Source organism: Lepisma saccharinum, chromosome 3, assembly GCF_977018435.1.
Source record: "Lepisma saccharinum chromosome 3, izLepSacc3.1, whole genome shotgun sequence".
Lineage (NCBI taxonomy): Eukaryota > Metazoa > Arthropoda > Insecta > Zygentoma > Lepismatidae > Lepisma > Lepisma saccharinum.
In genome coordinates, this window is record NC_139231.1 from 81,740,178 (window position 1) to 81,765,506 (window position 25,329).

The window sequence follows — 25,329 nt, forward strand, 5'->3', positions numbered from 1 at the left end:
CAAAAGTCCCGGACTTGATTCACCATAGAGTATATGGAAGGGGGTAGACTCTATACTCTATTGAAAGGTCTTGACGTGCAGATTCCGAATCTGCAATCGCTTTCACTCTAGCTCAAATAAGGGAAGACCATCCCTTTTATTTTATTTTTATTGTTTTTATTTTATTTTATTTTTTATTATTATTATTATTATTTTTTTTGCGAAAATTTAAAATCGCCATATCTCCGTTCCTAATTGAGCTAGGAGGATGATTGATAGCTCGTTGGACTCGAAATGAAGTCCTCTTTCCGATTCTACAATACAAAATGGGGGTTTCTGTTTAAAGTTTCACAGTTGCCCCCCGCCCCACCCCCAGGGGGCGGGTGTGGGGAATCAAGTGTGATATCATTGAATAGCTTTCTTTCACTTATTAAACACGTATTTTTTCGTTTTCTGTTTCGATGTGTATTTCTCACGATATGTGACCATTCCTGGACTTTTGGACCACCCAGTATACAAGGCGGCGCAAAAGTCATCACCTGATTTTCTTATCCGATAGCTTGTGTTTTAATTGAAACAAAGTAGGTTTTTTGTGTTAAACTTTTATTGATACTTGTAAGTTTTATGTCCTCAATTTTTAAAGATAACATGCAAGAAATTACCACCATTCGAATTGATGCGAATTTGGGCTATTTTTATTGCGTTGGTGGTGTTGGAAAGAATCGCGGGGAAATGTTTTCAATTTCATGCTGAATTTTGTCCTTTAGTTGCTGTAACGTCTCTGGCTTATTCACATAAACCAATGAGTTCAAATACCCCAAAGGAAAAATGCTGGAGCGGTAAATAGAGTGACCTGGCAGGCCATGGCAAATCACCAAAACGGGATATTACTCTGCCCGGAAAAGTATCCCGCAAAAGAGCTAATGTTTCGCGGGCTGTATGTGTGTATACTTATTCATTTTCGCACACAATAAATTTTGTGAGTATTTTCTATTTAACTGAGAAAACGCTACTGACATAAACAACAAGATGTCAAAATAAAGGTCAGTTCAAATAGGATGATGACTTTTGCGCCACCTGTTAATATCGCTTATGGCTTAATTTTCACCGTTGTTTTTCTTACATATTTTCTTATCTATTCCTTCAGAATTCCGTGGCTGTGTGGTTAGCACAGCGTCCTACACGACAGGTGTCTCAGGTTCGAATCTCGACCTGGAAATGGGTGTTCTTTGCGAGTATCCCCTCATCAATTTCATCATATATTCACTCATCCTCATTTTCACGATCAGCCAAAAGTGGCAGAAAAGCGAAGTAAAATAAATTAAATCAATCAATATCCACCGTCGCGACCAACCTAGATAAGTCTAAAAGTGACGTAAAAATACCAAAGAATTCAAGCATCGGAGACCGGAACTAAAATGCTATCGTTCGTCTCGACCTTAATCTAAATCCATTTAGCTTAGTTTAGTTTTGAAATCCAGCCAAAGCAAACATGCTGTGCCCAGGAAAAAAGAAAGAAACCGATTTCAAAGTTTAGAAGGGGAAATCGCTGCGTTGCAAGAGAGGTTTAAATTGCGCAATTTACACCACATACCGGCGCTCTTATTGCAATTTTCCACCCAGCGATCCTAGCAGTTTCACGGGGTAATAAACCCCCCTCCCGTATCGCCTTCCGGAGAATACCTGAGAACAGGGTCACGTGACGCCCATACTTGAGTCTCATAATCTCTCCACCGGGGATGCGACGTTGCCGGATTTCGTCGAGGCAAGCGCCAATCGGCGGCGCTCGGGGGTGGTTAACCAGATTATCAACGGAAGGGGAACTCTCATTAGAAGGGTGAGCCGCGGAGTACCTAAAGAGGGGTGGAAACTTCCAATTAGATCCGAAACGGCGCTCCAGTTCCTACAAAAAGAAGTTCTCGGGACAGCGCGTTTCTGATTACTTTTCCCCGGAGTTTACTAGTTTCGGAAAAATTGTCGTTTTCAAACCACGTTTTTGGTTTGATTGGGAGGAATAGTGATTTGTGTTCTGAATTCAAAACCAACGGTTGTCAAGTCATCACAGTTGGAGAAAATTAAGCATTCCCTTACCTTCTTCTCCCCAAATGATAACATTAAGTGGTGCTCATTAAACTTTTTGCTTTGGAGAGGATCATCCATTGCTGGATCCACAGGTGTGAATAGGAAATGGTTATTATTATTATGATGATGATGATGAGCACATTTCAGAAATTTGCAAAAGGAGAAGATGCTTGCTTATATATTTTTCTCATGGAAAGTTTCCAAAAAAAGAAGATACCTTAATATTCCTGTATAAAACGATAGTTCGTCCTATTCTTGAATATGCTAATGAATTATGATTTCTGACAGCCACCAGTCACCTTAAAAAAGTTGAATCAGATCAATAACTTTTTATCAGGTTATTATGCACAAAGTTTAAACAACATTACTATGACCAAAATTACTCTGAATGGTTAACACAGTTGAATATGTTTACCTTAGAAGAAAGAAGAAAAATGAAGAGGATAAATTTTGTAGAGAAGATATTAACTTTCCAAGTTGGCAGTGAATATTTTTTAATAATATAGCTTATAATATTCACAGATATTCCCATAGGTATATCTAAATTTTTGCATGTCTAAATAATTCCAGAGATTTAGTAGCTGATCTTGTTGAAACTTACAATTTGAATTTATGATGATGTATAAGATTGTAGGATCCACTGTTTTATTTTATAATTATGCATTCAATTTTATAATTTTGTATAACCGATTTTGACATAGTGTTGTACCTGGTTAACTTAAATAAATATTATTATTATTATAACAATACACAGTTAATTGCACAATATAATATAACAATAAACAATTATTAGTATCAGAGATATAATAGTTCTCATTGAAAACTGTAACTTTAAGTGTAAATATGCTGGTCTCATTATGTTATTCTACAGCTTATGTATTTTATTCTTGTAATTTTGTACTTTTTTACTTGACTCGGTGCTGTATTAGGTTTTATACTGCGCATAACACTTAAAATAAACTATTATTATTATTATTATTATTATTATTATTATTATTATTATTACAAACCAGATGAAAGCCTTAAAATATAAATGATGCATACCAATAGATTTCCCAAGTGTGATTGGTTGATTTGGTTTATTTTACTTCGCTTTTGTGCCACTGTTTGCTAATCGCGAATATGAGGATGAGTGATGACACAATGAAATTCATGAAGGGACATTCACAAACACCCATGCCCAGGCCGTGCCCAGGTCGATTTTCGAAGTGTGGCCTATTCCAGTACTTCTCTCCTGAGTTGTCATTTTTCCTCCCTGTTATTGCATATTAATAATTCTTGTATCAATTATTTCTCATTCCAGAACAAATCTAACTCTTTCTTTATAGAATAAATATTCAAGTTAAGATCATCACCACATTAACTGTGGTGCGGGGTTAGTGAATGTGGAGTTAGCGAACACTACCCTAGCCTAACCTATCCCAATCGGTTAGGTTATGGTTATGTCTACAGATATGAATACGTGTTCACTGACCGCTATGTATTTACCCTTCGTGTCCTAGAACTCCACGTAATACCGAAAACAGTTCATCAGCTTCTCGTACTATACAACTACTTAATGTGAAATTTAAAAATTGGGGATGCTGTACACAGATGTTCATTATTCTGTTCTGTGTGTGGTTTTCAAACGTCCCGTGTTTCTGGCACAGCCCTGGTTTTTAATACACTGTCCCGTTCTTTTTTTTTTTTTTTTTTTTTTTTTTTTAGAAATAAGAATGAAAATATCTGACATTTCTTCTTGTAATAAGGATACTAGAATAAAGTCCTTTCTTTGTATGACAGATTTTTCATTAACAGAATCTGGCAACCCAATTCCTGTTGAATTTGTGCATGATCACTGTTAACATATTAGCCGACAATAACCAAATACAATATTTTTATCATTTCTTGATAATAATCTAGATTAATACTGACAGTACTTACCACACATGTTATGGAGATGACGACTGCATTAAACGATGAAAAATGCATTACAAAATTTACAAAATGTGACTTTAAATTGTTATGGGGGCGATAAGATCATCCCTGGTAGGAATGAAATTTTATCTTCGTTGCCAGATACTTGCATCTAATGGGGGCGGGGGGAAGGGTGGAGGTAAAATCCCTGTCATCCTTCGTTAGTTCTAACCCTTTTGATATTATTGGACCATATTGACTAGGCGAAGTAAACATCTTTCCACATACAAAATTTCTGAAACTGCTATCAAACGTTATCTTATGCGAAAAAAGCATTTGCCCCATCGAATAGGACATTAACATAAGAGGGTTAATCAAAGAGTTATCAATATTTAGGAAAATACATTTTTGAAATTTTCTTCGTTCTTAAATGAGCATACTAGATTGTTGATGGAACGTAAGAAAATGACTAACAATATTCACAATGTCATTACTTAAGACAAAGAGTTGAACACTATTAGTAAGTTCTGTTTTCGCCTCTGGGAAAGTGCGCCCAAGAGCATGGAGCAGTGGTTCTCAACCTTTTTTCAGTCCGGGACCTACCTTGAAGGATATTGCACTTCATGGGACCGATAAGCATGGGCGCCAGCAGAATTACTTGTAGGGGTGTGCACCCGGTTTATAATCACATTTTGGCTAACATCGAGTACTTTAAGAAGCCCTCTTTTACGATTGCTTAAACAAATTACACATATGTAATTCTAGAAAAGTAAATATGTAATTTAAAATACTTATTTACTCTAGTAACATCTAACTGAACACGCATGCTGAAATTCAGAGATGCCGGTAAAAATCTATGGTAGAGAGCGAACAACAGATGTGTAGAGTTTAGACTATGTACGAGAAGGATTGCATTTAAATTGTAAAACAATATATCTTAGTAATTTAAATGTAATAGCAGTGTGTCGCACCCCATAGGTTGAAAACGATGGCATAGAGGGCATTCAGCCAGATAATGTGCATTCAGCCAGTAAGGCTTGGGGACATCAATTTATCCACAAGCGGGAGAAATTGGGGACTATCCTTGGTTCCAAGTCTATGAAATGATTTTATTGAAATAAATAGCATCCGAACCCTTAACCAGTGACAATTGGAATTACACCACAAGCACATCAGATTGCATAATATATGCAAGGGTGGAATTCAGTTGCGATTTTAACGTGGGTATCTTTTCCTCACAATTTTGGAAAAAAGAAAAATACTTTCGATAGCGCGTATGCATCTAGTCTTTTACCTAAACCACATGTTTCAAAATACCAACGATGGTCATGGAATTAGATTTATGCTAACAATTGTAGTGAGACATGTTTTAATTGAATCTGTGTAGCTATATCGAGGCGAAAGGCGAAATCGGACCTCATTGCTGCAATAGAACGGTAGTCCTTTACAGAACCCACTATCAATATACTATTTTGTATTAATTAATATCTGTGTTATTTTATGTCGCCTTTGTATCCACTCTTAGCTAATCGCGACGATGAACATGAAATTCATGAAGAAACTGTCGCAAATAATGCCAGTGCCAGCATGGGCGCCCGTAGGGGGGTGCCAGGGGGGCACTTGCCCCCCTATCAGATTTCTGGAAAGAGTTAATGTAATTGGAATGGTGAAATTGTTGCGATATTTTATAACAAAAAAGAATTGTTTTCTGTGACTTTTAGGCCGTAAGTTACAGCAACTATTAATATTATTGTTATTATTATTAATAGGATTACATTTAAGCTTACAGACTACTTTACACTGATTATCTAACTATAAAAAACAGCTATTGGTCCTACATTAATAAGGCTAATGTTAAGTACATAGTTCTGCACATTGCACAAAGAACAACAGGATATGGAAATTATAAATGAACGTAATTAAAAAAACCTAAGAAGTAGTAGTAGTAGTAGTAAGGCGTCGACTTTGGGGGAAATACACTTTCTGCCCCCCAAAATTCACGCAGAGGGACAGATTATATATATATATAAAAATAGCAGTAACAATAGCAATAATAACAAGATAATAATAAATTTCTGTGACTTTGCCCCCCTTCGATAAAAAATCCTGCGGGGGCCCTTGAGTGCCAAGTCGGCGGTAAGAAATAAGCGGGTAAAAAGACTGTAAGAATTTTCAATCTTCCTTAAAATATAACAATCGCACCTTCTACTTTATAAGATTCGAAAATTCTCATTGATGACAATGTGCCTAGGATAGAGTGAGCAACACTCACTACAAACCCACATTCCGGAAATCGTGAGTTAGAAACTGACTGAATTAAATGTTCACCATCCTATAATGTATTGAGGTTATAAATACTATTATTTTTATTACTTTGAAACATGTGATTTTGCTTGTATACTAGAGGCTGATTGCATAAAAACAAAATTAGAAAAATAATCACTATGTTGTGTAACTTATTAAATAATAAAAGTCATGGGTCAACAAGAAATTATTCCATAAAACAGTCTCTTGTGGAACTTCCTGCAGCGGAAGTAACCATAAGAAAAGAATGTTTACTTTATAACCACTTTTTTTAATGCCGATGTACAAAGGTACATCTACTAAAACAGCCAACTCCTTACATATGGTTTAACTGAGTAAATGAAACAATACGAGAACAGCATACACACCAGCTATAATAATTAACTAAATAACACTTACTTTTGTAACGTAGCAAATACCCTGCTTTTGCTTGCTTTGCCATGCCTGCAAAAGGTAAGAAAATAATTAATTTAATAAACAATTTCACTTAGTAAAAAAATATTTGCTTTAATATTTAATAGTACTACCTGTTTCGACAGATTCGGCGGTTCAAGGTCAAACTTCGGCTCATCACACTGCGCTGGTGCTTTCCCGTTCTCCCACTTAGCAAGATTGCCAGTTCATTGATTCCTCGATTGCTCAAATTCATGTACCTTTGTCCTCCTCTCAATCCATTGTTCCCTATCACCTTCAGCTCTTCCCAAGAAATTAATTTAGGTCGAATTCAATATATATTTATGAGCATAACATGCATAACTTGTCTGAATGTTAATTTCGTATTATGGATCAATAATGACCAAGGTAATGTATTTTAAACGACTATAAAAGATTATATTAAGGTTATTTTCATAGCAGTGAACCCGCTTTCACATTCAATTGTACATATTGGTACAATTTCGATGGGGTTTACAAGGCCTTTGAGTGATATGGGTATGTGTTTTGGATTTAATTTGTAGATTCTCCTCATTGCCCTTGAAAATCAAACCTTGCATTAAAATGAATAAATGTATATTTGCTCGCTATTTTCATATTACGAACTTCTATTTTCCGTTTTATTAAATTCCAAATAAACCCAGAACGAGGTTCAGAACTTTTCATATTTCGGAATCGTTTTCTGTTCTTAAAACTTATTTTCTAAATAACCATAAGTTCTAAAAAAAAAGAAACAGTAGAAGTAAAAATTATTGTGCAAATTTTCCATCAAAAAACAGGAAACTCATGTGTGCTGTTCTAAAATATAATTTTCTATGCCCCCTTTTATATATTATGTGTTGGCATGTGTGTGTGTGTGCTGCAGTTGAAGTTGAAAAACGTTCCTCCGCCATTGTTTGGTACTTTCCAGATCACCCCTCATCCCAATTGCATGTTGCCAAAAATGTCTAGTCTAGATACATATGAAGATAGATTTTGCGTAGTTGCAGAGAATACATGTTATTACACAGCTCATTATTTTACATTTTTAAAATCCAACATGAACCAAATTTAATATCTTGGTCTTCAGTTTCTTCGTTCTTTCTTCTCCCCTTTCATTTTCTCTCGATCCAATCTTCTGGCTCTCCAGCGTTAGTTATATTCAAGCTCTGCACACACTCCAAAAAAGTGACATTATTCTGCAGCGAACTGAGCGCCACGCAGCGGATTGTTCCTGTACTAGATTACGAGCTATAAAACTTTAATCCCGGCTACGTTTATCGCATTGGGGACCCCAAGTTTTCTGTTCGATCCAATAATCGCACCTGACCCTTCCACCAATCGTATTTCATCTTGTCAATTAAAAGAGTTTGGAGAACTCCCTGCCATAAAAGAGAGAGTGGATAGGTGCTGCCATCTGGATTTCAGACTGCTGCGCGTGGAAAAATAACAGTCTGCATGTAGACTTCGTTCTGGCTCTTATTTGTATAGGGAGAGTTAAAATTCAAGTCATAACAACTCCATAGCTTTTTTTTAAAATATATGAAACACCCATTTTAAATAACGTTTTATAAATAACCATCGCTTTCAGCTTGAAAAACTTTACAGCATTTTCATCGCTTTTTCTTTAGTTAAAGTTTAAATCTTGGTACGTTTTCTGTTAGATATACTTTTATATATGGGCATGTTGACAGATTTGCTCATACAAATTACCACAAAGAAAGTCACTGGGGTTGTCGAAGTAGACGATCTTGGAGGTTATAGATTCATTGATTTTTTTTCTTTTTTATGTATATTCGATCGTTGAACTCATTTGATTTTCAAATGTGAATTCAGTAAGTTTGGCACATTGTTCAAAGTAATACCTTGCCATTAAAAAACCTTCTTCTTATTTTCTATTCACGTGTAAAAATATGACACGACACCCCTTTACGAGTTTTTAAGCACCTCAGTAACTTCTGAAACACTCTGTACAACGTCGCGTTCTGCTGCTGCGTTCTTGCATATACAGGATACGATCTCATTTTTCGATGGTTCGTAGCGTCGAAACGAAGCGTCAAATCCATTAAAACGTAAGAAAATTTGATTGCCATATTCAAAGGCCCGTAAAACACTGTATTATATTCCTTATGTATGCAACTGCGCAGCAAACATTCAGGATTGTTGCAGAGAAATACAGGGTGACCATAAAGTATTTCCAACATTAGATAGGTTTATTACAAAGAAACTCTTACAGTTACAGCTGCATGGTTTGGGGCAAAATAAATTGAAACACGTGAAGTTTTTTTTTCCAGAGGCTGAGTTGGTACAGGAGGCGTTGCAATCGCTGGAACTAAAAATGGTGTCAGTGCTGGAGAAAGCTCAATACCCTATATTTTATAGTATAATGAGACCAAGTCAACGATTGCTGCACAGCTAAATTTAAGGAGGGAATATGCACGACCATCATCTTCTCTCTTAAAATTTTGCTGTACAGCAATCGGTGACTTGACCTCATGATACCATAAAACACATTGAGCTTTCTCCTGCACTGATGCCATTTTCATTTTCTGCTTTTGCAGCGCCTCCTATATCAACTAAGTTTCTACCTAGATCAAAGGGGGGGAAACGTTGTGAGTTGCTCTATCTTTTGCCCCAAACGATGCAGCTGTAACTGGAATGGTTTCTTTGTAATAAACTTTTGTAATATTGTAATTTGTATTTTCCTGTTATCAACATGCTTGGAACAACAAGATTGCTGTGCTGACAGACTGGGTAAGCGAACAAGATAAGGCCTGACATCTAGGCATGAGATGAATATGTCTGGGCGTAACATAATTGGTGGGTTGGTGCATTCATTGGTGCGTGGTGGTCAAACTAGAAAGAAGTTAAATCATTTATTTGTTGTAATAATATCAACATATGAAGATTTTATGTTATGTACAGTCACGGACACTTCTGGGTTGTAATGATACCATTAGCTTTCAATGGGATTGTTACAACCCAGCAGTGTCCATGACTGTAAAAGAAACATAAATAAAACACCTGAAAGTCCTATTTATTTATTACAATTAACAATCATTGATTGTGTGTAATTTGTTCAGAAGAAAATGTCCCGAAAAAGTAACTGTTTATTGATTGTTGTTGTTCACGACTGTTTACAAATAATTTACCTAGAAGTAACGGAGAGCATTTTATGATAATGTTTCGAAAATATCTGGTATTTTGACTGTCATGCTAGTTCAATCACTCTAATGTATGACACGTCTGAAGGCTGTTGTTGGATTCTTAGGAATGAAAGAGCACGGACGTACTTTTGTTGGCACGCAAATGTTGCCAACCACCGGAATTATTGTATAACCTAAGTCCAGAACAGTAAATGTAAAAGTAACTCATAGTTACTTTTCAGGGTGGCTACTCACCGGGAATTTCTTGAATTCTTGGAATTATGCGTGAGTTATTTGTTCCGGGAATTCTGCGTGGATTGTGCGTGAATTTTCTCCGTAGACGTGAAAAATTGCAACTTTTATCCAAATTCCATTGAACTTATAAATATTTATAAATGCCCTGAGGCAAGTTCTTCACAGTCTAGCCCTTGTTTTTATCGGAGAACGGAAATAAAGCCCCGTGGAAAATAAAACAGAATTCTCTCAATCCATTAATTTGTTAATGTCATTTGATGGACAATTTATCTGACAGGCGGAAGATTATTGCAAGATAAGATATCTTGAAGTTGATTAGGTAAATTTAAGTTTAAAATTCTTATAAAATTAACAATTTTTCGTAGATTAGTACATCCTGTTACGTTTATGACTTGTGTTTGTAGATGTATTTCGAGTCTGAGTATGTGAAAAGGCAAATGTAAACAACGGACCTTAAATTGAATATTTTAAATATATGCACCGATTAATTGAATGATTTAGAATTTTTGGATGCATTGGAAATACATTTTTATTGTTAATATAGTTGTGTGTATATGTGCGTGGGTGATGAGAGGTGGTAATACGTAAGGTTGAAATAGAGAAAACATCTGCTTGTACTCTTGAATTTTTGGAAATTCACCTTGAAAACCGGGAATTATACTTGGATTTTATGATGGTTTTAGAGCAGCCACCCTGCTTTTGAATTAACAGTAACTGTAACGGAGTTACTTTTTTAACGAAGTAACCGTAACTGTAATTCGCTTACTTTTATAAAGTGATTTTCCGAGCACTGCAAAATAATCCACCCTTTTCCCCTTGCTTGCGGCCACCTCCCTTGTTTTGCAAAATTCCTGGGTACGCCGCTGTATGGAACGGTCGCAATATTCAGTCTACCAAGGAACACGTCAGGATCGATGGTGTCTCGACAATCCTTATTTGTCGGCGGGGATTTCTCTCCTTGAAGAATATAATACCGGCGACACGAGATACGACATGATGGTCAGGTGATCATATTTCACGCTGATTGATTTTTTGTTTGTCTTAAGCTCCTCGTTTGGTCAGGTTAATGGAGAGGAGTCTGGAAGGCGACGTGAGCGGGGACTTAACCAACAAAGAACAAGAACAAACAAACAAGAAAGGCCTCGTAAAGGAAGGCGATCAAACAGAACTTGCGATTACGCAACCCTTTCTCCACAAGAGGAGACGTGGGGAAAGTAAGCTCCCACTAACATTCTTTGGAAATAATGGGTTTCAGTGATTGTATTATTGCGATTGCAAGCCAAGAGGAATTTGTGTTATGCTTACAGAGGGAGAAAAAAGGGGGAGAGTGGCGTGCAAACGAGACAGACACAGGGGCAAGAATGTACAGGGAGAGAAATAGGTATGGAGAACACAGAAGACTGAGAGCGGAAACATAGTTTGTGCCAACATACCGTAAATATAGGCAGAAAGAGAAAAATACAGAGAAAGGCATAAAAAGAAGAAAAAAGACATAGATAGGCACATATGAAGAAAGAGAGAAATAGGGTGAAAGAGAGGAGGAGCGAGAAAAGAATAGAGAATGTAGAAAAAGATATACGAGGAGAAAAGACGAAAGGCAAGGGAGACAAAAAGGACGTGATAGAGAAAGAGGATATATTAATAATGTGATATATACAGAGCATTCCCTGACATTCGCTACGAGACTCGGCGGCAAGCGGCCCGGCATCAGTGCTTGTCTTTCCCGGTGAACGGGTCATCGACAGTCGCTAGAGGCGGCAATTAAAATTACAGTTTTCATATTGTGTACTAACCTTGACTACAGAAGGTGTTGAAAATGATGTCCCTCTGCTGCAACACATTCCTGGCATCTCCCAAGGAAATTGGTATTTACACGTGCAAGTTCGTCTACCGTAATTCTCCCGATTTTTCATACAATACTCTCTTTTAACTCACGGATGGTGTGCGGATTGTCTTTGTATACTTTATTTCCCCATTTTTCTTTCCACTTTTATTCAGAACTGACCCTGTTACTCTAAACTTTTTTACGAGGTTTAATATAAGCGACTGTCGCTCACCCGTTCACCGGGAAAGACAAACGTTGATACCCGCCCGCTTGCCGCCGAGTCTCGTAGCGATTGTCAGGGAATGCTCTGTATATATATATATATATGTGTGTGTGTGTGTGTGTGTGTGTGTGTGTGTGTAACTACGTGGATATGCGATCATTTATGAACATATCACAATATTTTCAACAGTTCCTATGACGAGCACAATAACTGGTAAAGTACCGGTACCTTTCATCCGAGAAAAAATGAACTGCATATAGTACATATACAATGTACGTACATACATACATGCAATGTACATGTGTGTGTGTGTGTGTGTGCGTGACTTGGTTACTCGTGGGTGAAACTACCTCTATAACAGCATGAGATAAAAGAAAAAGTTTCAGATGGCCCAGAATGAATACACAGCCCCAATCCGTGAGACGTATGATATCCTAAATGTGAATATCATCTGGAAAATATGATTGTGACCTTTTGCTTGTTTAGTGCCTATTCTCCGAGTTCAGGCTGGAAGAAATGGAAATTCAGCAATGAATAAAGTTGAAACACAATGCGAAGCAATCGAAGAGCAGTAAGCGACTCAGTGCTTGCAGTGAAACTTATTAGTAAGAGCAAGAACAGCTTTACATGTTAAATATAAAGTGGCAAGTCAGAAAAAATCTTCACCTGAATTCAAACCATATATCCGCATACATACGACCATATATTCTTATCGAGAATGCAATTTCATCAACACCAATACCAAGCACTGATGTTCTATCTGAAGATATAGTCCGTTTGCCTTAGTCGCGACAACCAACACAAGTACGCATGCGCTCACTGGAAGAGTCCGTTGGCATGATAGGTTTGGAACGGTTTAGGGAAACGTGTTCCGTGAATATCGTGTTCTGCTGAAACAACATGAAGTTTCACACGTGGTAACATCACCGGCAAAATACGGTAAAAGAGCCATCACAAACACAACAGAGCAAACAAGTATAAACCAAAAACGAAACACTAATCTCAAACCTACAGCGTTGTTTCTACCTACCTCCCCTATTGCGTGTAGACTCGTCCTCTTCCGCGGTCGGACAATATAAAAGATTTATTTGGCATTAAACAGAAAAAGCTACTGCTGGCTAGTGACTGAATTCCAACATTTCTTCCACAAATCTTCGCCAAATCTCTGGAAATATTTCCTCATATCTCCAGTAGCAAGCTTGTTATCTGGGCATGAAATACAATCGAGATTCCAATATATGCACAGAGACCATCTCCCAGAATGCATTATTTCACGTTGTACGTGCTCTGTCCCCACATCCTCGGTTCAATTTTCTTGAGGTATTTCATTTCCCATGTTGTCTCATCCGTTGTTCATTTTAAATGTACGTATCTTGTATGTCTCCATGGAAACAAGAGGAACGATAAGAAGGTCGTCCTCGGTTCAGTGTTCTTCGATGTAAGATCGAACCCGCTCGGTCGATGCTCAGAGCAAATATTAACTGTGGCATAGCTAGTTGCTGCATTTGAAGTGCTGCAGGGTTTCTGCAAAGTCATGCCCCTGAATTTTGACCCGTCTCATTCTCGTCTTGATATCGGGTATAAACAACGCATAGAGCGTGTCAACTTTGGCAGAGTATAGAGTCGAACTCAATCATAACGTTTATTATTCTGATTGACGCCTCGTTCCGACTCTACAACCCTTTAAGAAACCTGCATTTTTTTTCTGAATATGCTGCACATGCTCACAATTACTACAAACGAAACATATGACTTAATATATACAGGCTGTCCGAAAAGTCACGCAACCGAGATTTTGAATGTTCGTAGCTTTTGCACAAAAAGCGAAAACCTTGCACTGGGCATTAACTTTGTCTATGTTGATGTTTTTTAAACATTAAACAAGAATTTTTTCTCTACATGAACGTTTGGTATGGGAAAAAAGATAATAAGGCGTAAAAAATAAGTTTTTGTACGAAATAAAAAAATGGAGTAGCTTGCAATAATTTTCGATGTGTATCGATAGTTGGAACAATAAATTTTTACTAATTTTGTTCATTCCAGGACGATTTAAGGGGTTAATTATGATATATTCATAAAGAAGGTGTGCTTTTTCGAAATTACGAGGTGTACTGGCAACATTTGTTGTGTCAGAGGGCAATAGCAAAAGCGCCTGACATTTGGCTATGTTATTCAATCAGTGCCCAGATGAAATAAAATGTTTGAAATTTATCCTACAAAAAGATAGGTAGTTTAGTCTTAGTCAGGCAGATATCTGCTTGGGATATCTGAGGAAGTCGCAAAGCAAAGGAAATTTAGTTCAGGTAAGTTTTTTTTCAAATATCATGCTCAATTCTCAAGCAAGATTGAGAGATCAGGACATAAAGTCTAACCTCATCTCGACTTTACAGAGGCCTGTCTCGTTCTAAGTCTCGTCTCGATTTTTGCAAGGCATTCCCGGTACCATCCTTAGACTAGGTGTAGCGTGCCAGATCAAAGTATCCGCTTACTGCTTTAGATGCGAGTCCTCGAAGATGACAGTCCTACCATCTTCTTTCCTTCTTGTATGTTCAACTTTGAGGTTGATTTGGTCAAGCACTATATTTCTAATCCAAAATTTTACTTTCCTCACTCCATTAATTTCCTGTCCACTTCATATTTTCTACTATCTTTATCTGTGTCTACAGAAGGGGGCTGTCGATTGTGGAACTTATGTTTTTTTTCTTCTAAATTTGTTGCATTTCTCTGTAGCTTTTGCGATTCACACCTGTTTGTTTAGTATACTCCATTCTGGACCTGCCAAATTGTTTATTCTTCTACTCGTCCTTAAATTAGTTTAATCTTTCAGATCTCAGCCTATTACCTACCATCCTGCATATCTGGACTATCAATTTTCACAGACTTCTCTTGCTGTGCGGACGCCTCCAAAGGTCTTATCTTTGTTACTCTGTCTATCCATTCGGTCTTCAACATTCGCCTGTAGCACCACAGTTCGAAGGTTTCCAATCTTTTTCTTTCAGATTCAGTCACTGATCATGTATGTCTCGCATCCATAAAGTACTGTTCCGCCTTTAAGAATCTATTCCTTTTTAGAACAAGCCGTCTCGATGAGCGAGCGCGTTTAGCGGTCGATTTAGATATGACCATCAAAGTTTCCGGATTCGATTCCTGACATACCTAGTCGTAAGTGTACCTTTGCGAGTGTCGTTTCATAAACTTAATCTAATCGTCAAAAGAGTAATAATTTCAAAATACGATAATGTGGTGGAAATCTCTGATCTCGCAAATAAGTGCTTCTTCATTTCCTTTAACCCAATCATTATTTCATCCTGTCACCACGAACGGAAACGATGCACATAAATCTCTCCAAGGGGTAAATTGCTTTAGGCTGTGAGCGTGCGCATGAATTTATTTTTGTATGATGAAGCAAGGGTTGGTACAAATAATCTGTCTCGTGTGTACGTGAAAGTATGGTTTCACACATTCTCACTCTCGACCATTTGCGAAGGCAATGTGACCAGCACCTTCACCCCCATCCCTTGTGTCCAATTACTAGAGGCTGGATAAACAAACCCAACAGTCGCTCCATGTAGGGACATTGCCGAAAAACTTCCCACCTGAAATCACCCATTCCGGGAATCGAACCCGGAACTCCTGCGTGATGGTCACACGCGCATGTGTATTCGTACTAACCTTCACACATTCACCAATAAATTATAAAACAAATCATAAAAAGATGTCTTTGTACTTATGATTCGGCATTACAACAACACTAATAACACTTTATCAACACTCAATACTTACCAGTTTATCACTTATCATCTAAGCAAACTATACAGAGGCCAATTCAAATCCTTCTTCACGACACATCCTCCCGTATGGAAGCAAATACTGAAAATATCAGGACAGACAGAAAGGAGACACGTTCCGATGTCAAGGATCTGTTCTCAATAACATACTGCAACTAGAGTGGCAAGCCACCTAACCATGAAATCAAACCGCGATAACCACACACTGGGTGTATTTTAGACGTCGAAAGCACCTTCGACAGAGTGTGGACTCAAGGACTCATCAAAAAGCTCTTCGCTCTGCCCATCCACGACACATATGTCCACCTGATAGCTAACTACCTCACAGTCCGGACCTTCATCGTAACGTTCCAGGGTGCCTCAGCGCTGTGTGCTCATCAAAGAGAGACCTTGGCAAGCTACAAAATGCTCTATGCGTTTGAGTTGGAATTCCGGCAAGCGGTATGGTTCCAGCCGCTTCACGATCACTCGTTCGCCCTTATTTAGATGTTTTACTAATTTTTATTTCGCTTACATAAAAATCAGATTCCCTTATGGAAGCAGGCAGAGCACAAAGAGGAGAATTGAAATCAACTCGAGCAAGTTCATCTGAGAGTAATCGTGAGGACATAAAATCGAGGGGGATTTCCCCCTAAAAACCTCCTCAGGACAATAATGAAGCTTGAGGATTACGCCGTCAGAGTTCCGGAAAATTGGTTCGCACGTCTTCCCTCCCTACCGCCCTGTCTTCGAACTAAGGCCATCAAGCAACTTGAAAGTTCGTCCTCGCATTCCTGGGCAGCGGCCAAACACAATTGACGTGGAGGAATCTCATTGGAGGAACTGATTAATCCTCCTTTAAAACAAAGGACAGTCGATTGAGCGCCTAAAGACGCTGTTGCGTTAACCTCAGGGCATCAAGGAGTTTGGTCCAAACTTCACAAATTCTTCTCTTTTATTTTGCACCCGCCCCCCCCCCTTTTCGAATCTGGTAAACTTAACAGCGTCCCCCCCCCGTTCCCTTCATATTTTTATCTCTCTCTCTCGCGCGTTCGCCTGAGGACCAATAAAAAAGGGGGGATGCTATATTCAATTACCAACTTGTAATTACTTCGGATCAATTGCGTAGGAAGATGTTAGCCATGACGTCACGAAAGTTTTCTCGTTAATTAAGCGGAAATCAAAATGGAGATAAAAGGAAAAGTTGAATTACTGCGTAAAGAAGCATAGCTTCAATACCGTTTATTGTGTGCTGTTGCCTTCTCGCTTCCCTTCCGGAATTTCCCGAACTGCACAGCTTCCATAACCAACAAACCGACATTTTCCCATAAATGCAGACCAAGTAAAGTTCCTATAAAAAACCGAACGAATGGACAACTTATTTTAAAATACTGAACGAATGGGCAACTTCCCATTAATATACTGGCGATGAAAAGGCTGAATAAGGGAACACTTCCCTTTGAAACTGAGCTAGTGGATGATTCTCAATGTCAAATACCTGAACAACTCAATTATTTTGCATTGAAACTGAAAAGGGCGCAAATTTCCTTCAAAATTGAATAAATGGACAATTTTCCATTAAGACACTGAACAAATGGACAATTTCCCGTTAAGAACTGAACAATTAGATAAATCTGGATTTGACAAAACTAGAAAAGGAAAACGTTTCCATTAAAACGGATTTCCATTTAAAAACTTAACAAGTAGATGTTTTCATTAAAAACTTATTAAGTCAATAATTTTCTTGGACAATTTTCCATTGAAACTGAGCATTCTCCATAAAAATGCGAGTCCCCAACATCGTAAATATGGACGAAAAGGAGAACAAGAAATGATCCCCTCCCTCAAGAATATTGAGACAAATATATTTTAAAGTAAGTTAGCAAACAAGCCAATATGATCTTTAACATCAAATCCAATAAAATCTAACTATTACTTCTAAAGTAACTCTCAATTAAGTAACTGTTACTCGATGACTTTTACAAAGTAAACTTCCCAGTAGTGTTACAGGCGTGCAGCATGCATAATGAACGGCGATTTCATAATAGTTTGTGTGAAATTGTCCAGAATCGCAAGATCCGAAACGACACTAACGGAGAATGCCCTGAGATCAGAGGACACGGATTGAGCACGTTTGATAAAGTCTTTTGAATTCATCAACTAGTTAATGCCTTATGTGAGCTTGCTACTGCAGTAGAGACTGTAATCTGTCAGCTGGCAACTGCGATATGTCAAGTAGCAAACTATGATGTGTCAGCCAGCAACTTGAATGTGTTAATTAGCAACTGCGACCTATCAATTAGCAACTGCGGACCGTCAGCCAACAACTGCGATGTGTCAACTAGCAACTGCGATCTGTCAACTAGCAACTGCTATGTGTCAATGTAATCTATCAGCTAATAATGACAATCTGTCAACTAGCAAGTGCAACATGTCAACCACCAACTAGAATATCAGCTAAGAACTACAGTTTTCCAACTAGCAACTGCCACTTATCAACTAGCAACTGCGATCTGTCAGCTAGCAACTACGATCCGTCAGCCAACAACTGCGATGTGTAAACGAACTGTGAACTGGTAAATCCGATCTGTTAACTATGATATTAACTATTCGCTGTACAGCCATCGCCAATAAAAATGAAACACCTAGATACTGAAATGCTCGCTTCCTTGCGAGGCGTTATGTGTGTTGCCTAACTCTACGGCGGTTGTAGAAGTTGCCATTGAAAATTTGTTATTAAAATTCCATTTTCCGCCTTAAAGTTAGGCAACACACAACGCCTTGCAGGAAAGCGAATATTTCAGGACCAAGGTTTCCCATTTTTTTGCCGGTGTCTGTACAGTACACCGTGAAGAAACACCTTGGATCTGAGAACCAGTTACTGCTACCTGTCAGCTAACAACTGGCATCTATGATCCAGGACTGAAAGTTCCGAAACCTCCTTAACCACCCTAATACGTCCGAGGAATTCCCTGAGGGTCAAAGCAGAGAGATCAAGAGAGAGAATACGTTTGATATTAAGCAGCGCCGTCTGTCAAAATGGACCAAAGTCAGAGGAGAGATCCCGTCCAGGCATGACGTTTGCGTTATCCGTCCGACGATGGTCGGATATTGAGATAGCATGAAGGAAGATACACGGAGTCCTTCCTAGAATCTCCTGGGTCTGTTCCCAGCAGGAGGTGAGGAGCGAAATCAAGGAACTCTGAGGAGAGAGACAGAGGATGCTGTAATGGAGAGGAAGAGAAGAAATAAGAAGGGTTGCCATAGTAACAAATATGATTTTCCGAGCGCACAAGAGGTGCGGGAACGGTGAACCGAAAGGCTTCTGTGAAGCTGCGGTTTTGGGTAGTCACGGGATCGTGTCGAGTCTCAACACTCTCTGTTCTCTTGTCTTGTTCATAATATGCTTGCTTCAGTCTCAATATCGCCTTGAGGAACTATGAATACGATATTTCGCAATCAGATTGTTTGTGAATGTAATAAACCCCACTTTTGACGTGTCGATGTACAGTCACCGCCAATAAAAATGAGTTACCTAGATCCTGAAGTACTAGCTTCCCTGTAAGGCGTTACCTTATTCTATGGTGGTGGAGGACCTCCCCTATTTCTCAGTGGCAGCATCGTCGCCTTGTAATCAAGGGGTCCCGGGTTCGATAACCGTTGGAGGCACAAGTAGTTCGGATCCCACTTTAAACTGTAGGTCCAATCCCGTTTAGCCTTACTGTGCATAAAGTGGACTTAAAACAGCAACTCAAACTCTATGGTGGTGGAAGAAGTTGCCATTGAAACTTTGCTATTAAAATCCACTTATTACCTTAGAGTTATGCAACACACATAACGCCTTACTGGGTATTGAGTATTTCTCAGGATCTAGGTGTCCTATATTTATTGCCGGTGACTGTGTATCGACAGAACGTTATGACGCATTTTGAAGATCGAATCCAACTTGTTTAAATAACTGATTCTCTTTCAACTTTAAGTGCCATACTTAATATTTTTCTAAGTGTTTCGTGGAAATAACTTAAGAATACAAGAAAATAACGTGTTTTACTGCATATGTGCTTCTTTGCTGGATTAGTAAATATCAACGATATTGAGTTTTGAAAATGGTCATGAATAGACATGAACAGCATTTCCAGATGCTACAAATCAGGTTATAACCTTCCTCCAGGACATTTCAAAAGAAAATCATTACAAACACCCATGACTGTAATAGAGAAATTATGAAATAATAGAATCAATGTATTCTCTACAATGATGGTCATTTTCGGTGTGAAATGTTACTATTGATTGGTTCGTTCACAAGCGGCACACGTCAGTGTGAAATCCTCAAAACTGAAATTTGCATCCTACGAAGTCAAAGCCACATTCACGATATCGTTCATTGTCGAGGAGATGTGATCATCACCGCGCTCCACACAACTTTACTTTACCTACTCCCTTCCCAGGGTTGCTACTAAGTACTACCGACTGTACCACCAAAGCTTTCAATAGTCACTTACTGCAGGGCTTGTGGACAATCACCCGTCTTGAGGTCTAGAGTTATACGATCAGCCAACCTTCGTGGCGAAGTGGTTAGCACAGCGCTCTACAACGCCAAGGGTCCTGGGTTCGACTCCCGCCTGGGCATCGGTGTTCTTTGTGATTCCCCTTTCATCCTCATCTTCGCGATTAGCCAAAACTGGCATAAAGGCGAAGTAAAATAAATCAAATCAACCAAAGTTAAACGATCACCGCCCCCCCCCACACACACACACACTCGAAGGCGACTAAAACTGACATTGAAACTAACCAATTACTGTTTAAGCAAAGCTCAAAAGATCATCTGCTCGTTCCAACAGAAGGTCGTTAATCCGCCACTGGTGTTTTGAGGGGTAAACAGTATGTGTGTGTGTGTGTGTGTGTGTGTGTGTAACACGATCTCTTGGGTGTCAGTTCTTATGGATATTTCCAGATGTGAATTGTAATCTATGATGGCGCTCACGTTAATTGTGATATTCCATTAACAAATGGAACAGCCATGTGGGAGGCGGAATTCATAATTGCTTAGTGGTTTTCGTTCCCGCTTTTCGGACGCGTCCGTATGTTAAAGAATTTCCATTATGAGCCATTTTTCTCTCTAGTTGCAAATCTGGTTTGATTTATCACGTGTGCTTTCCTCATTGTCCTCGATACGTTAACTTATTTACGATTCTCTCCTGTCTGTTGCTATTTCATCAACCACGCTGTTTCTCTGCAAGCTCGTGGGCATTTGTAACGATGATGCATGTTTCTCTTTTTTAATATAATTCGTATAATTCGAGAAATAAAATTGTTCATGAAACGTGCGTTCAAAAAGTTACTTCGCAGTTATCTGGCCAGCACACTGTGACCTTGAGCCCGTCTACGTTAATAGACTGGAAAGCTCGTATAACTGGAAAGCTTGCTGAAACACTGATCGTCCACGAAAAGTGAAGCCACTTTTGCGATTATTTCCTCTAGGGAAGAAAACGTTGTGGTCCTATAAGCTAGCGTGTATTTTATCCACTTTTTTCTTTGCTATAGAACAAAAAGAAATATGATTTAGTCAAATGTATACATTCGGTGCTTTGAATAGATGTCTTATTAAGTGTTTCTTTGCTACATTAATAGTTGTCATGTGTTGTATCGAACAATTTAACCAGTCTTAAGTGGGTTGAACATGCCATATTTGTGTTCGGCGTTTGGATGTACATTTTTCGGTATAATTAAAAGAAATATGATATATATATATATATATATATATATATATATATATATATATATATATATATATATATATATATATATATATACCGTGCGTTCATTTCGATCTGCAACCGAGAGATCGGGAGAAGCGTGGCGGGCGGCGCTGACGGAGATGCCGACATTTGCGGCCTGTAATGCCCGCTTATTTTTATAGACATATGCAGACATTTATATAAATATTGCAAAACGATCACTAACCTGTGTTATAACACGCAAAAGTTCTTCTGTAATTCATCCAAGTTCTGCCCTTATATACACAAAAAAATACGCTTTAGAAACGATGTTAAGAGCCACAGATAATAAAACATTTTAATCATAGTTTTGACCAGTAACGTCCTGCTTAAGTTTATATCCTTGAAAGAGTTTTGTGCCGATGGGGATCGTTTGGAGGTTTTGAATGTGCAACACTGTATCAAGATTACGCTGTAGAAGAAACCGTTAAAAGTCAATATTGTTCGTGAGCTTCCTTGCAATCCGAAATCTCCGAGCTCGAGTTTGTTGTTCCTTCGCGACTAGATGAAGACAGAGTTGTAAATATAGTGGCGAGCAATGTAAACCAAGAGCGTGTTAATTTCGTACTGTGCGCAAGAGTGTTATTCTTGGTTACTTGCAGTTACTTGTTTGTGTTATTGTAGTGTGTATGTGTGACGTGTCAGTGAGACGATTGGAATGTCAGCCGCAAGATTCACGTTAGAACAAAGATTTTTTTATGTATGACACGTACCTACGTGAAAACAAACTCGTGTCGAGACGTGTGTAGGTAATTTGTACAGAAATTCCCATGCGTTTCAACTCCACACAGAGATACGGTTAGACATCTTGTCCTTAAATTACGAGAAACTGTATCGTTAAATTTTAAAACACCTAAGCAAAAACGACGGATTCTAACCGAAGCAAAACTCGATGATATTGGTGCAGCGTTAGAACGTTCTCCAAACAAACCTCTACGCCGTGTTTCACAAGAGGTGGGCGTGTCAAAATCATCGGCACATACAGTCACTAAGCTACTAAAATTAAAACCATACTCTTATAACACAGGTTAGTGCTCGTTTTGCAATATTTATATAAATGTCTGAATATGTCCATAAAAATAAGCGGGCATTTCAGGCCGCAAATGTCGGCATCTCCGTCAGTGCCGCCCGCCACGCTTCTCCCGATCTCTCGGCTGCAGATCGAAATGGACGCACGGTATATATATATATATATATATATATATATATATATATATATATATATATATATATAAAGTTTGTAACTGTAATTTAATGTTATGACAAAAGCTTACGAATGTGCTTACACGATTGCACTCGCAGTGTTCACACTGTCTCAAGTGATTAAACTTTATAACGAATTGGAATTTTTCACAACGTAAATATATAAAATAATTGAATCGTGGAGAGAATCTAACCAGAAGTAACAAAACGAAATAAAATAATTCATCGGTGGATAGATTCTCGTGAATAATTTGTTTCATATTCAAGCCACAATTACGAGCAATTTATGTATTGTTTGCATTCCTATAAAGTAGTGGTTCCCAAATTTTCAAATTTCAAATGAACAAATTAATGATTTTTCTGCTTTGAAGAATATTTGTTCACCTAACAAAAATACAAACAAAGTTAAATTATCATGTCCTTCTTTAAATACGCAATAATTAAAATCAATTTCGATTTGAAAATTTAAGGGAAACTGTCAAGAGAAAATATACAAGTATAAGGGGGTAAGTTAAAATTTCTACGATGGAGTGAAATAATACATTTCATTAATATTGACGATTCCGCAGGTGCTGTCTGCATCATATTCTCGTGGCTCTCATAAATTATGCGGTGCTTTTAGTAAATAACCAGTCGTTAAAAAACATTTGCCACCATAGAGAAATTCGTCTGTCTCAGCTTTTCTTCCCTTCTTACCTGGCGTAACTAAGCGAGATAATGGCTTCACTTTTGCGCCGTAAAGCAGTCCTTCAAGTTATATATGTAGTTCAATGGCAAAATGGAGGTGCAATGGTTCAAGAGTATACGAATTATTTCCACGTGCGCTCTTCGGTGGCAATGAATACTACGATCACCCTTTCAGTATTCCCATTTTCCATTTCCAGGTTTCTAATTTTATTCTTACTTTCTTTCTTCGCATGTTTCTTTCCTATTCAAGTTCTTTCAATGTTTCTACCTCTTTTCCCACTCTTTCTCTCTATCTTTCTATCCTCTCCTTCCTTTTCCTTCTGTTTACGTGTCTCTGTCTTTCTAGTTTCCCTCCCTGCGCCTCTCTCTTTTCTATGCATACCTATTTCCTGCATTTCCCTACTTCTAGCCTATATCATTTTATCTTTTTATCTCACTCTTTCAGTATTCACACTTTTCTCCCACCCTTTCTTTCTTTCTCTTTTTCTCTATTTCTTTTTCTGTATGTCTATCTTTCTCTTTCATTATTCCCAATTTTTCTTTTTACCTTTTCCCTCTCCACGTTTCTATCTTTCCTGCTCTCTTTCCAGGTTTCTTTCTTATTCTCCTTCTTCCCACCTTTCTCTCTTCTCTTTTATCCCACCCTTTCTTTCCATTTCCCTTTCTTGTTCTGTTTCTACCCCTCTCCCTTTCTTCTTCTCTTCATGCATTTCTTTCTATGTAGTTCCATCTTTCTCTCTATCTCTCTCTTTGATTCCTTCTTTGTTCCATTACTTCTCTATCAATTTCTCTTTTATCTTTTATTAACATATCTCTTTCAGTATTCCCGTCCTCTCTTAGTGTTTATACGTTTCTATTATTCTTACTCCTGATTTCTCTCTTATTCTCTGTTTAGATGTTAAACTTAATTTCTCTGGAAATGAGCACTTTGCCAGAGGCTGGATTTATCCTAGAGCTATTTACGGAGATTCATAACCGCCTAATTTAGTCATTTCAATTAAGTTATTTGCTCCCAGCAGAGGCTATAAGACTGGGAAATTCTACAATAAATTAGAAAACATAAGTGCCATGAATTAGAAAATGAAAGAGGAATTGAGAATACAATTGAACATTTGAACATTTAAAGAGTGTAACAATACAACAGTACTATAGACATTCAAGCTGCAAGCAGAAGAAGATCAAAATCTTTATTTTCACAAGTCCGTCCTTAAATCCCAAGAGAAATTTCCTGTATTCAAGCAAATAGGATCACCACTGTTTTCAAAGAAATAAAGTAACTCTAAATAGAACAAAACAGTAGATTAGACTTTACTGTATCATTAATCCAGAGGGCGTAAGTTCGATTCATCTTCATGGTAAAATAGTTTGCCTGATGTCGAAAGAAAAGGCAGAGCTGGGTGGTGTTCAAGTTGCAAGCTCTTGTAAAGATACTCTAAGTCTGCTCCCCTTAAAAGCAGACTCTTGACTTCTTGGCTTCCTTTGTTGTGGTTTGTTGCTCCTGAGAAAATACATCAGAGCCAAAGAGCAGCAGTGTGATGTATGAAAGCATTAATCAGTGCGAATCGCGGGAACCGAACCGCGTATCTAAACACAAGAGCCATCGTATCTCACCCAACGACTTCAAATACTGCTTCAGTTCCTCGTTCACGTATCATCACATTGGCAAAAGCGAACCTAGGAATTTATCGCACATCTGCAGTCTCATCCTATTTTAAGTATCCCTCCGGCTTAATCGATTTGACCCGAATCAGAATTACAAATCACCGCTTAGGTG

General features: G+C 38.1%; 1 protein-coding gene across 1 annotated transcript in view; it reads right to left on the bottom strand.

Annotated features, from left to right (window-relative positions):
- The window catches only part of LOC145985584 (uncharacterized), a gene marked incomplete at its 3' end in the record, with an annotated part of 265,494 nt that overhangs the window by 150,133 nt on the left and 90,032 nt on the right, over positions 1 to 25,329 (bottom strand). Inside the window, exon 2 of the mRNA XM_083119654.1 lies at positions 6,661 to 6,705. Within this exon, the coding sequence (XP_082975780.1) occupies positions 6,661 to 6,705 (45 nt within the window). The remainder of the gene's footprint in view (positions 1 to 6,660; positions 6,706 to 25,329) is intronic.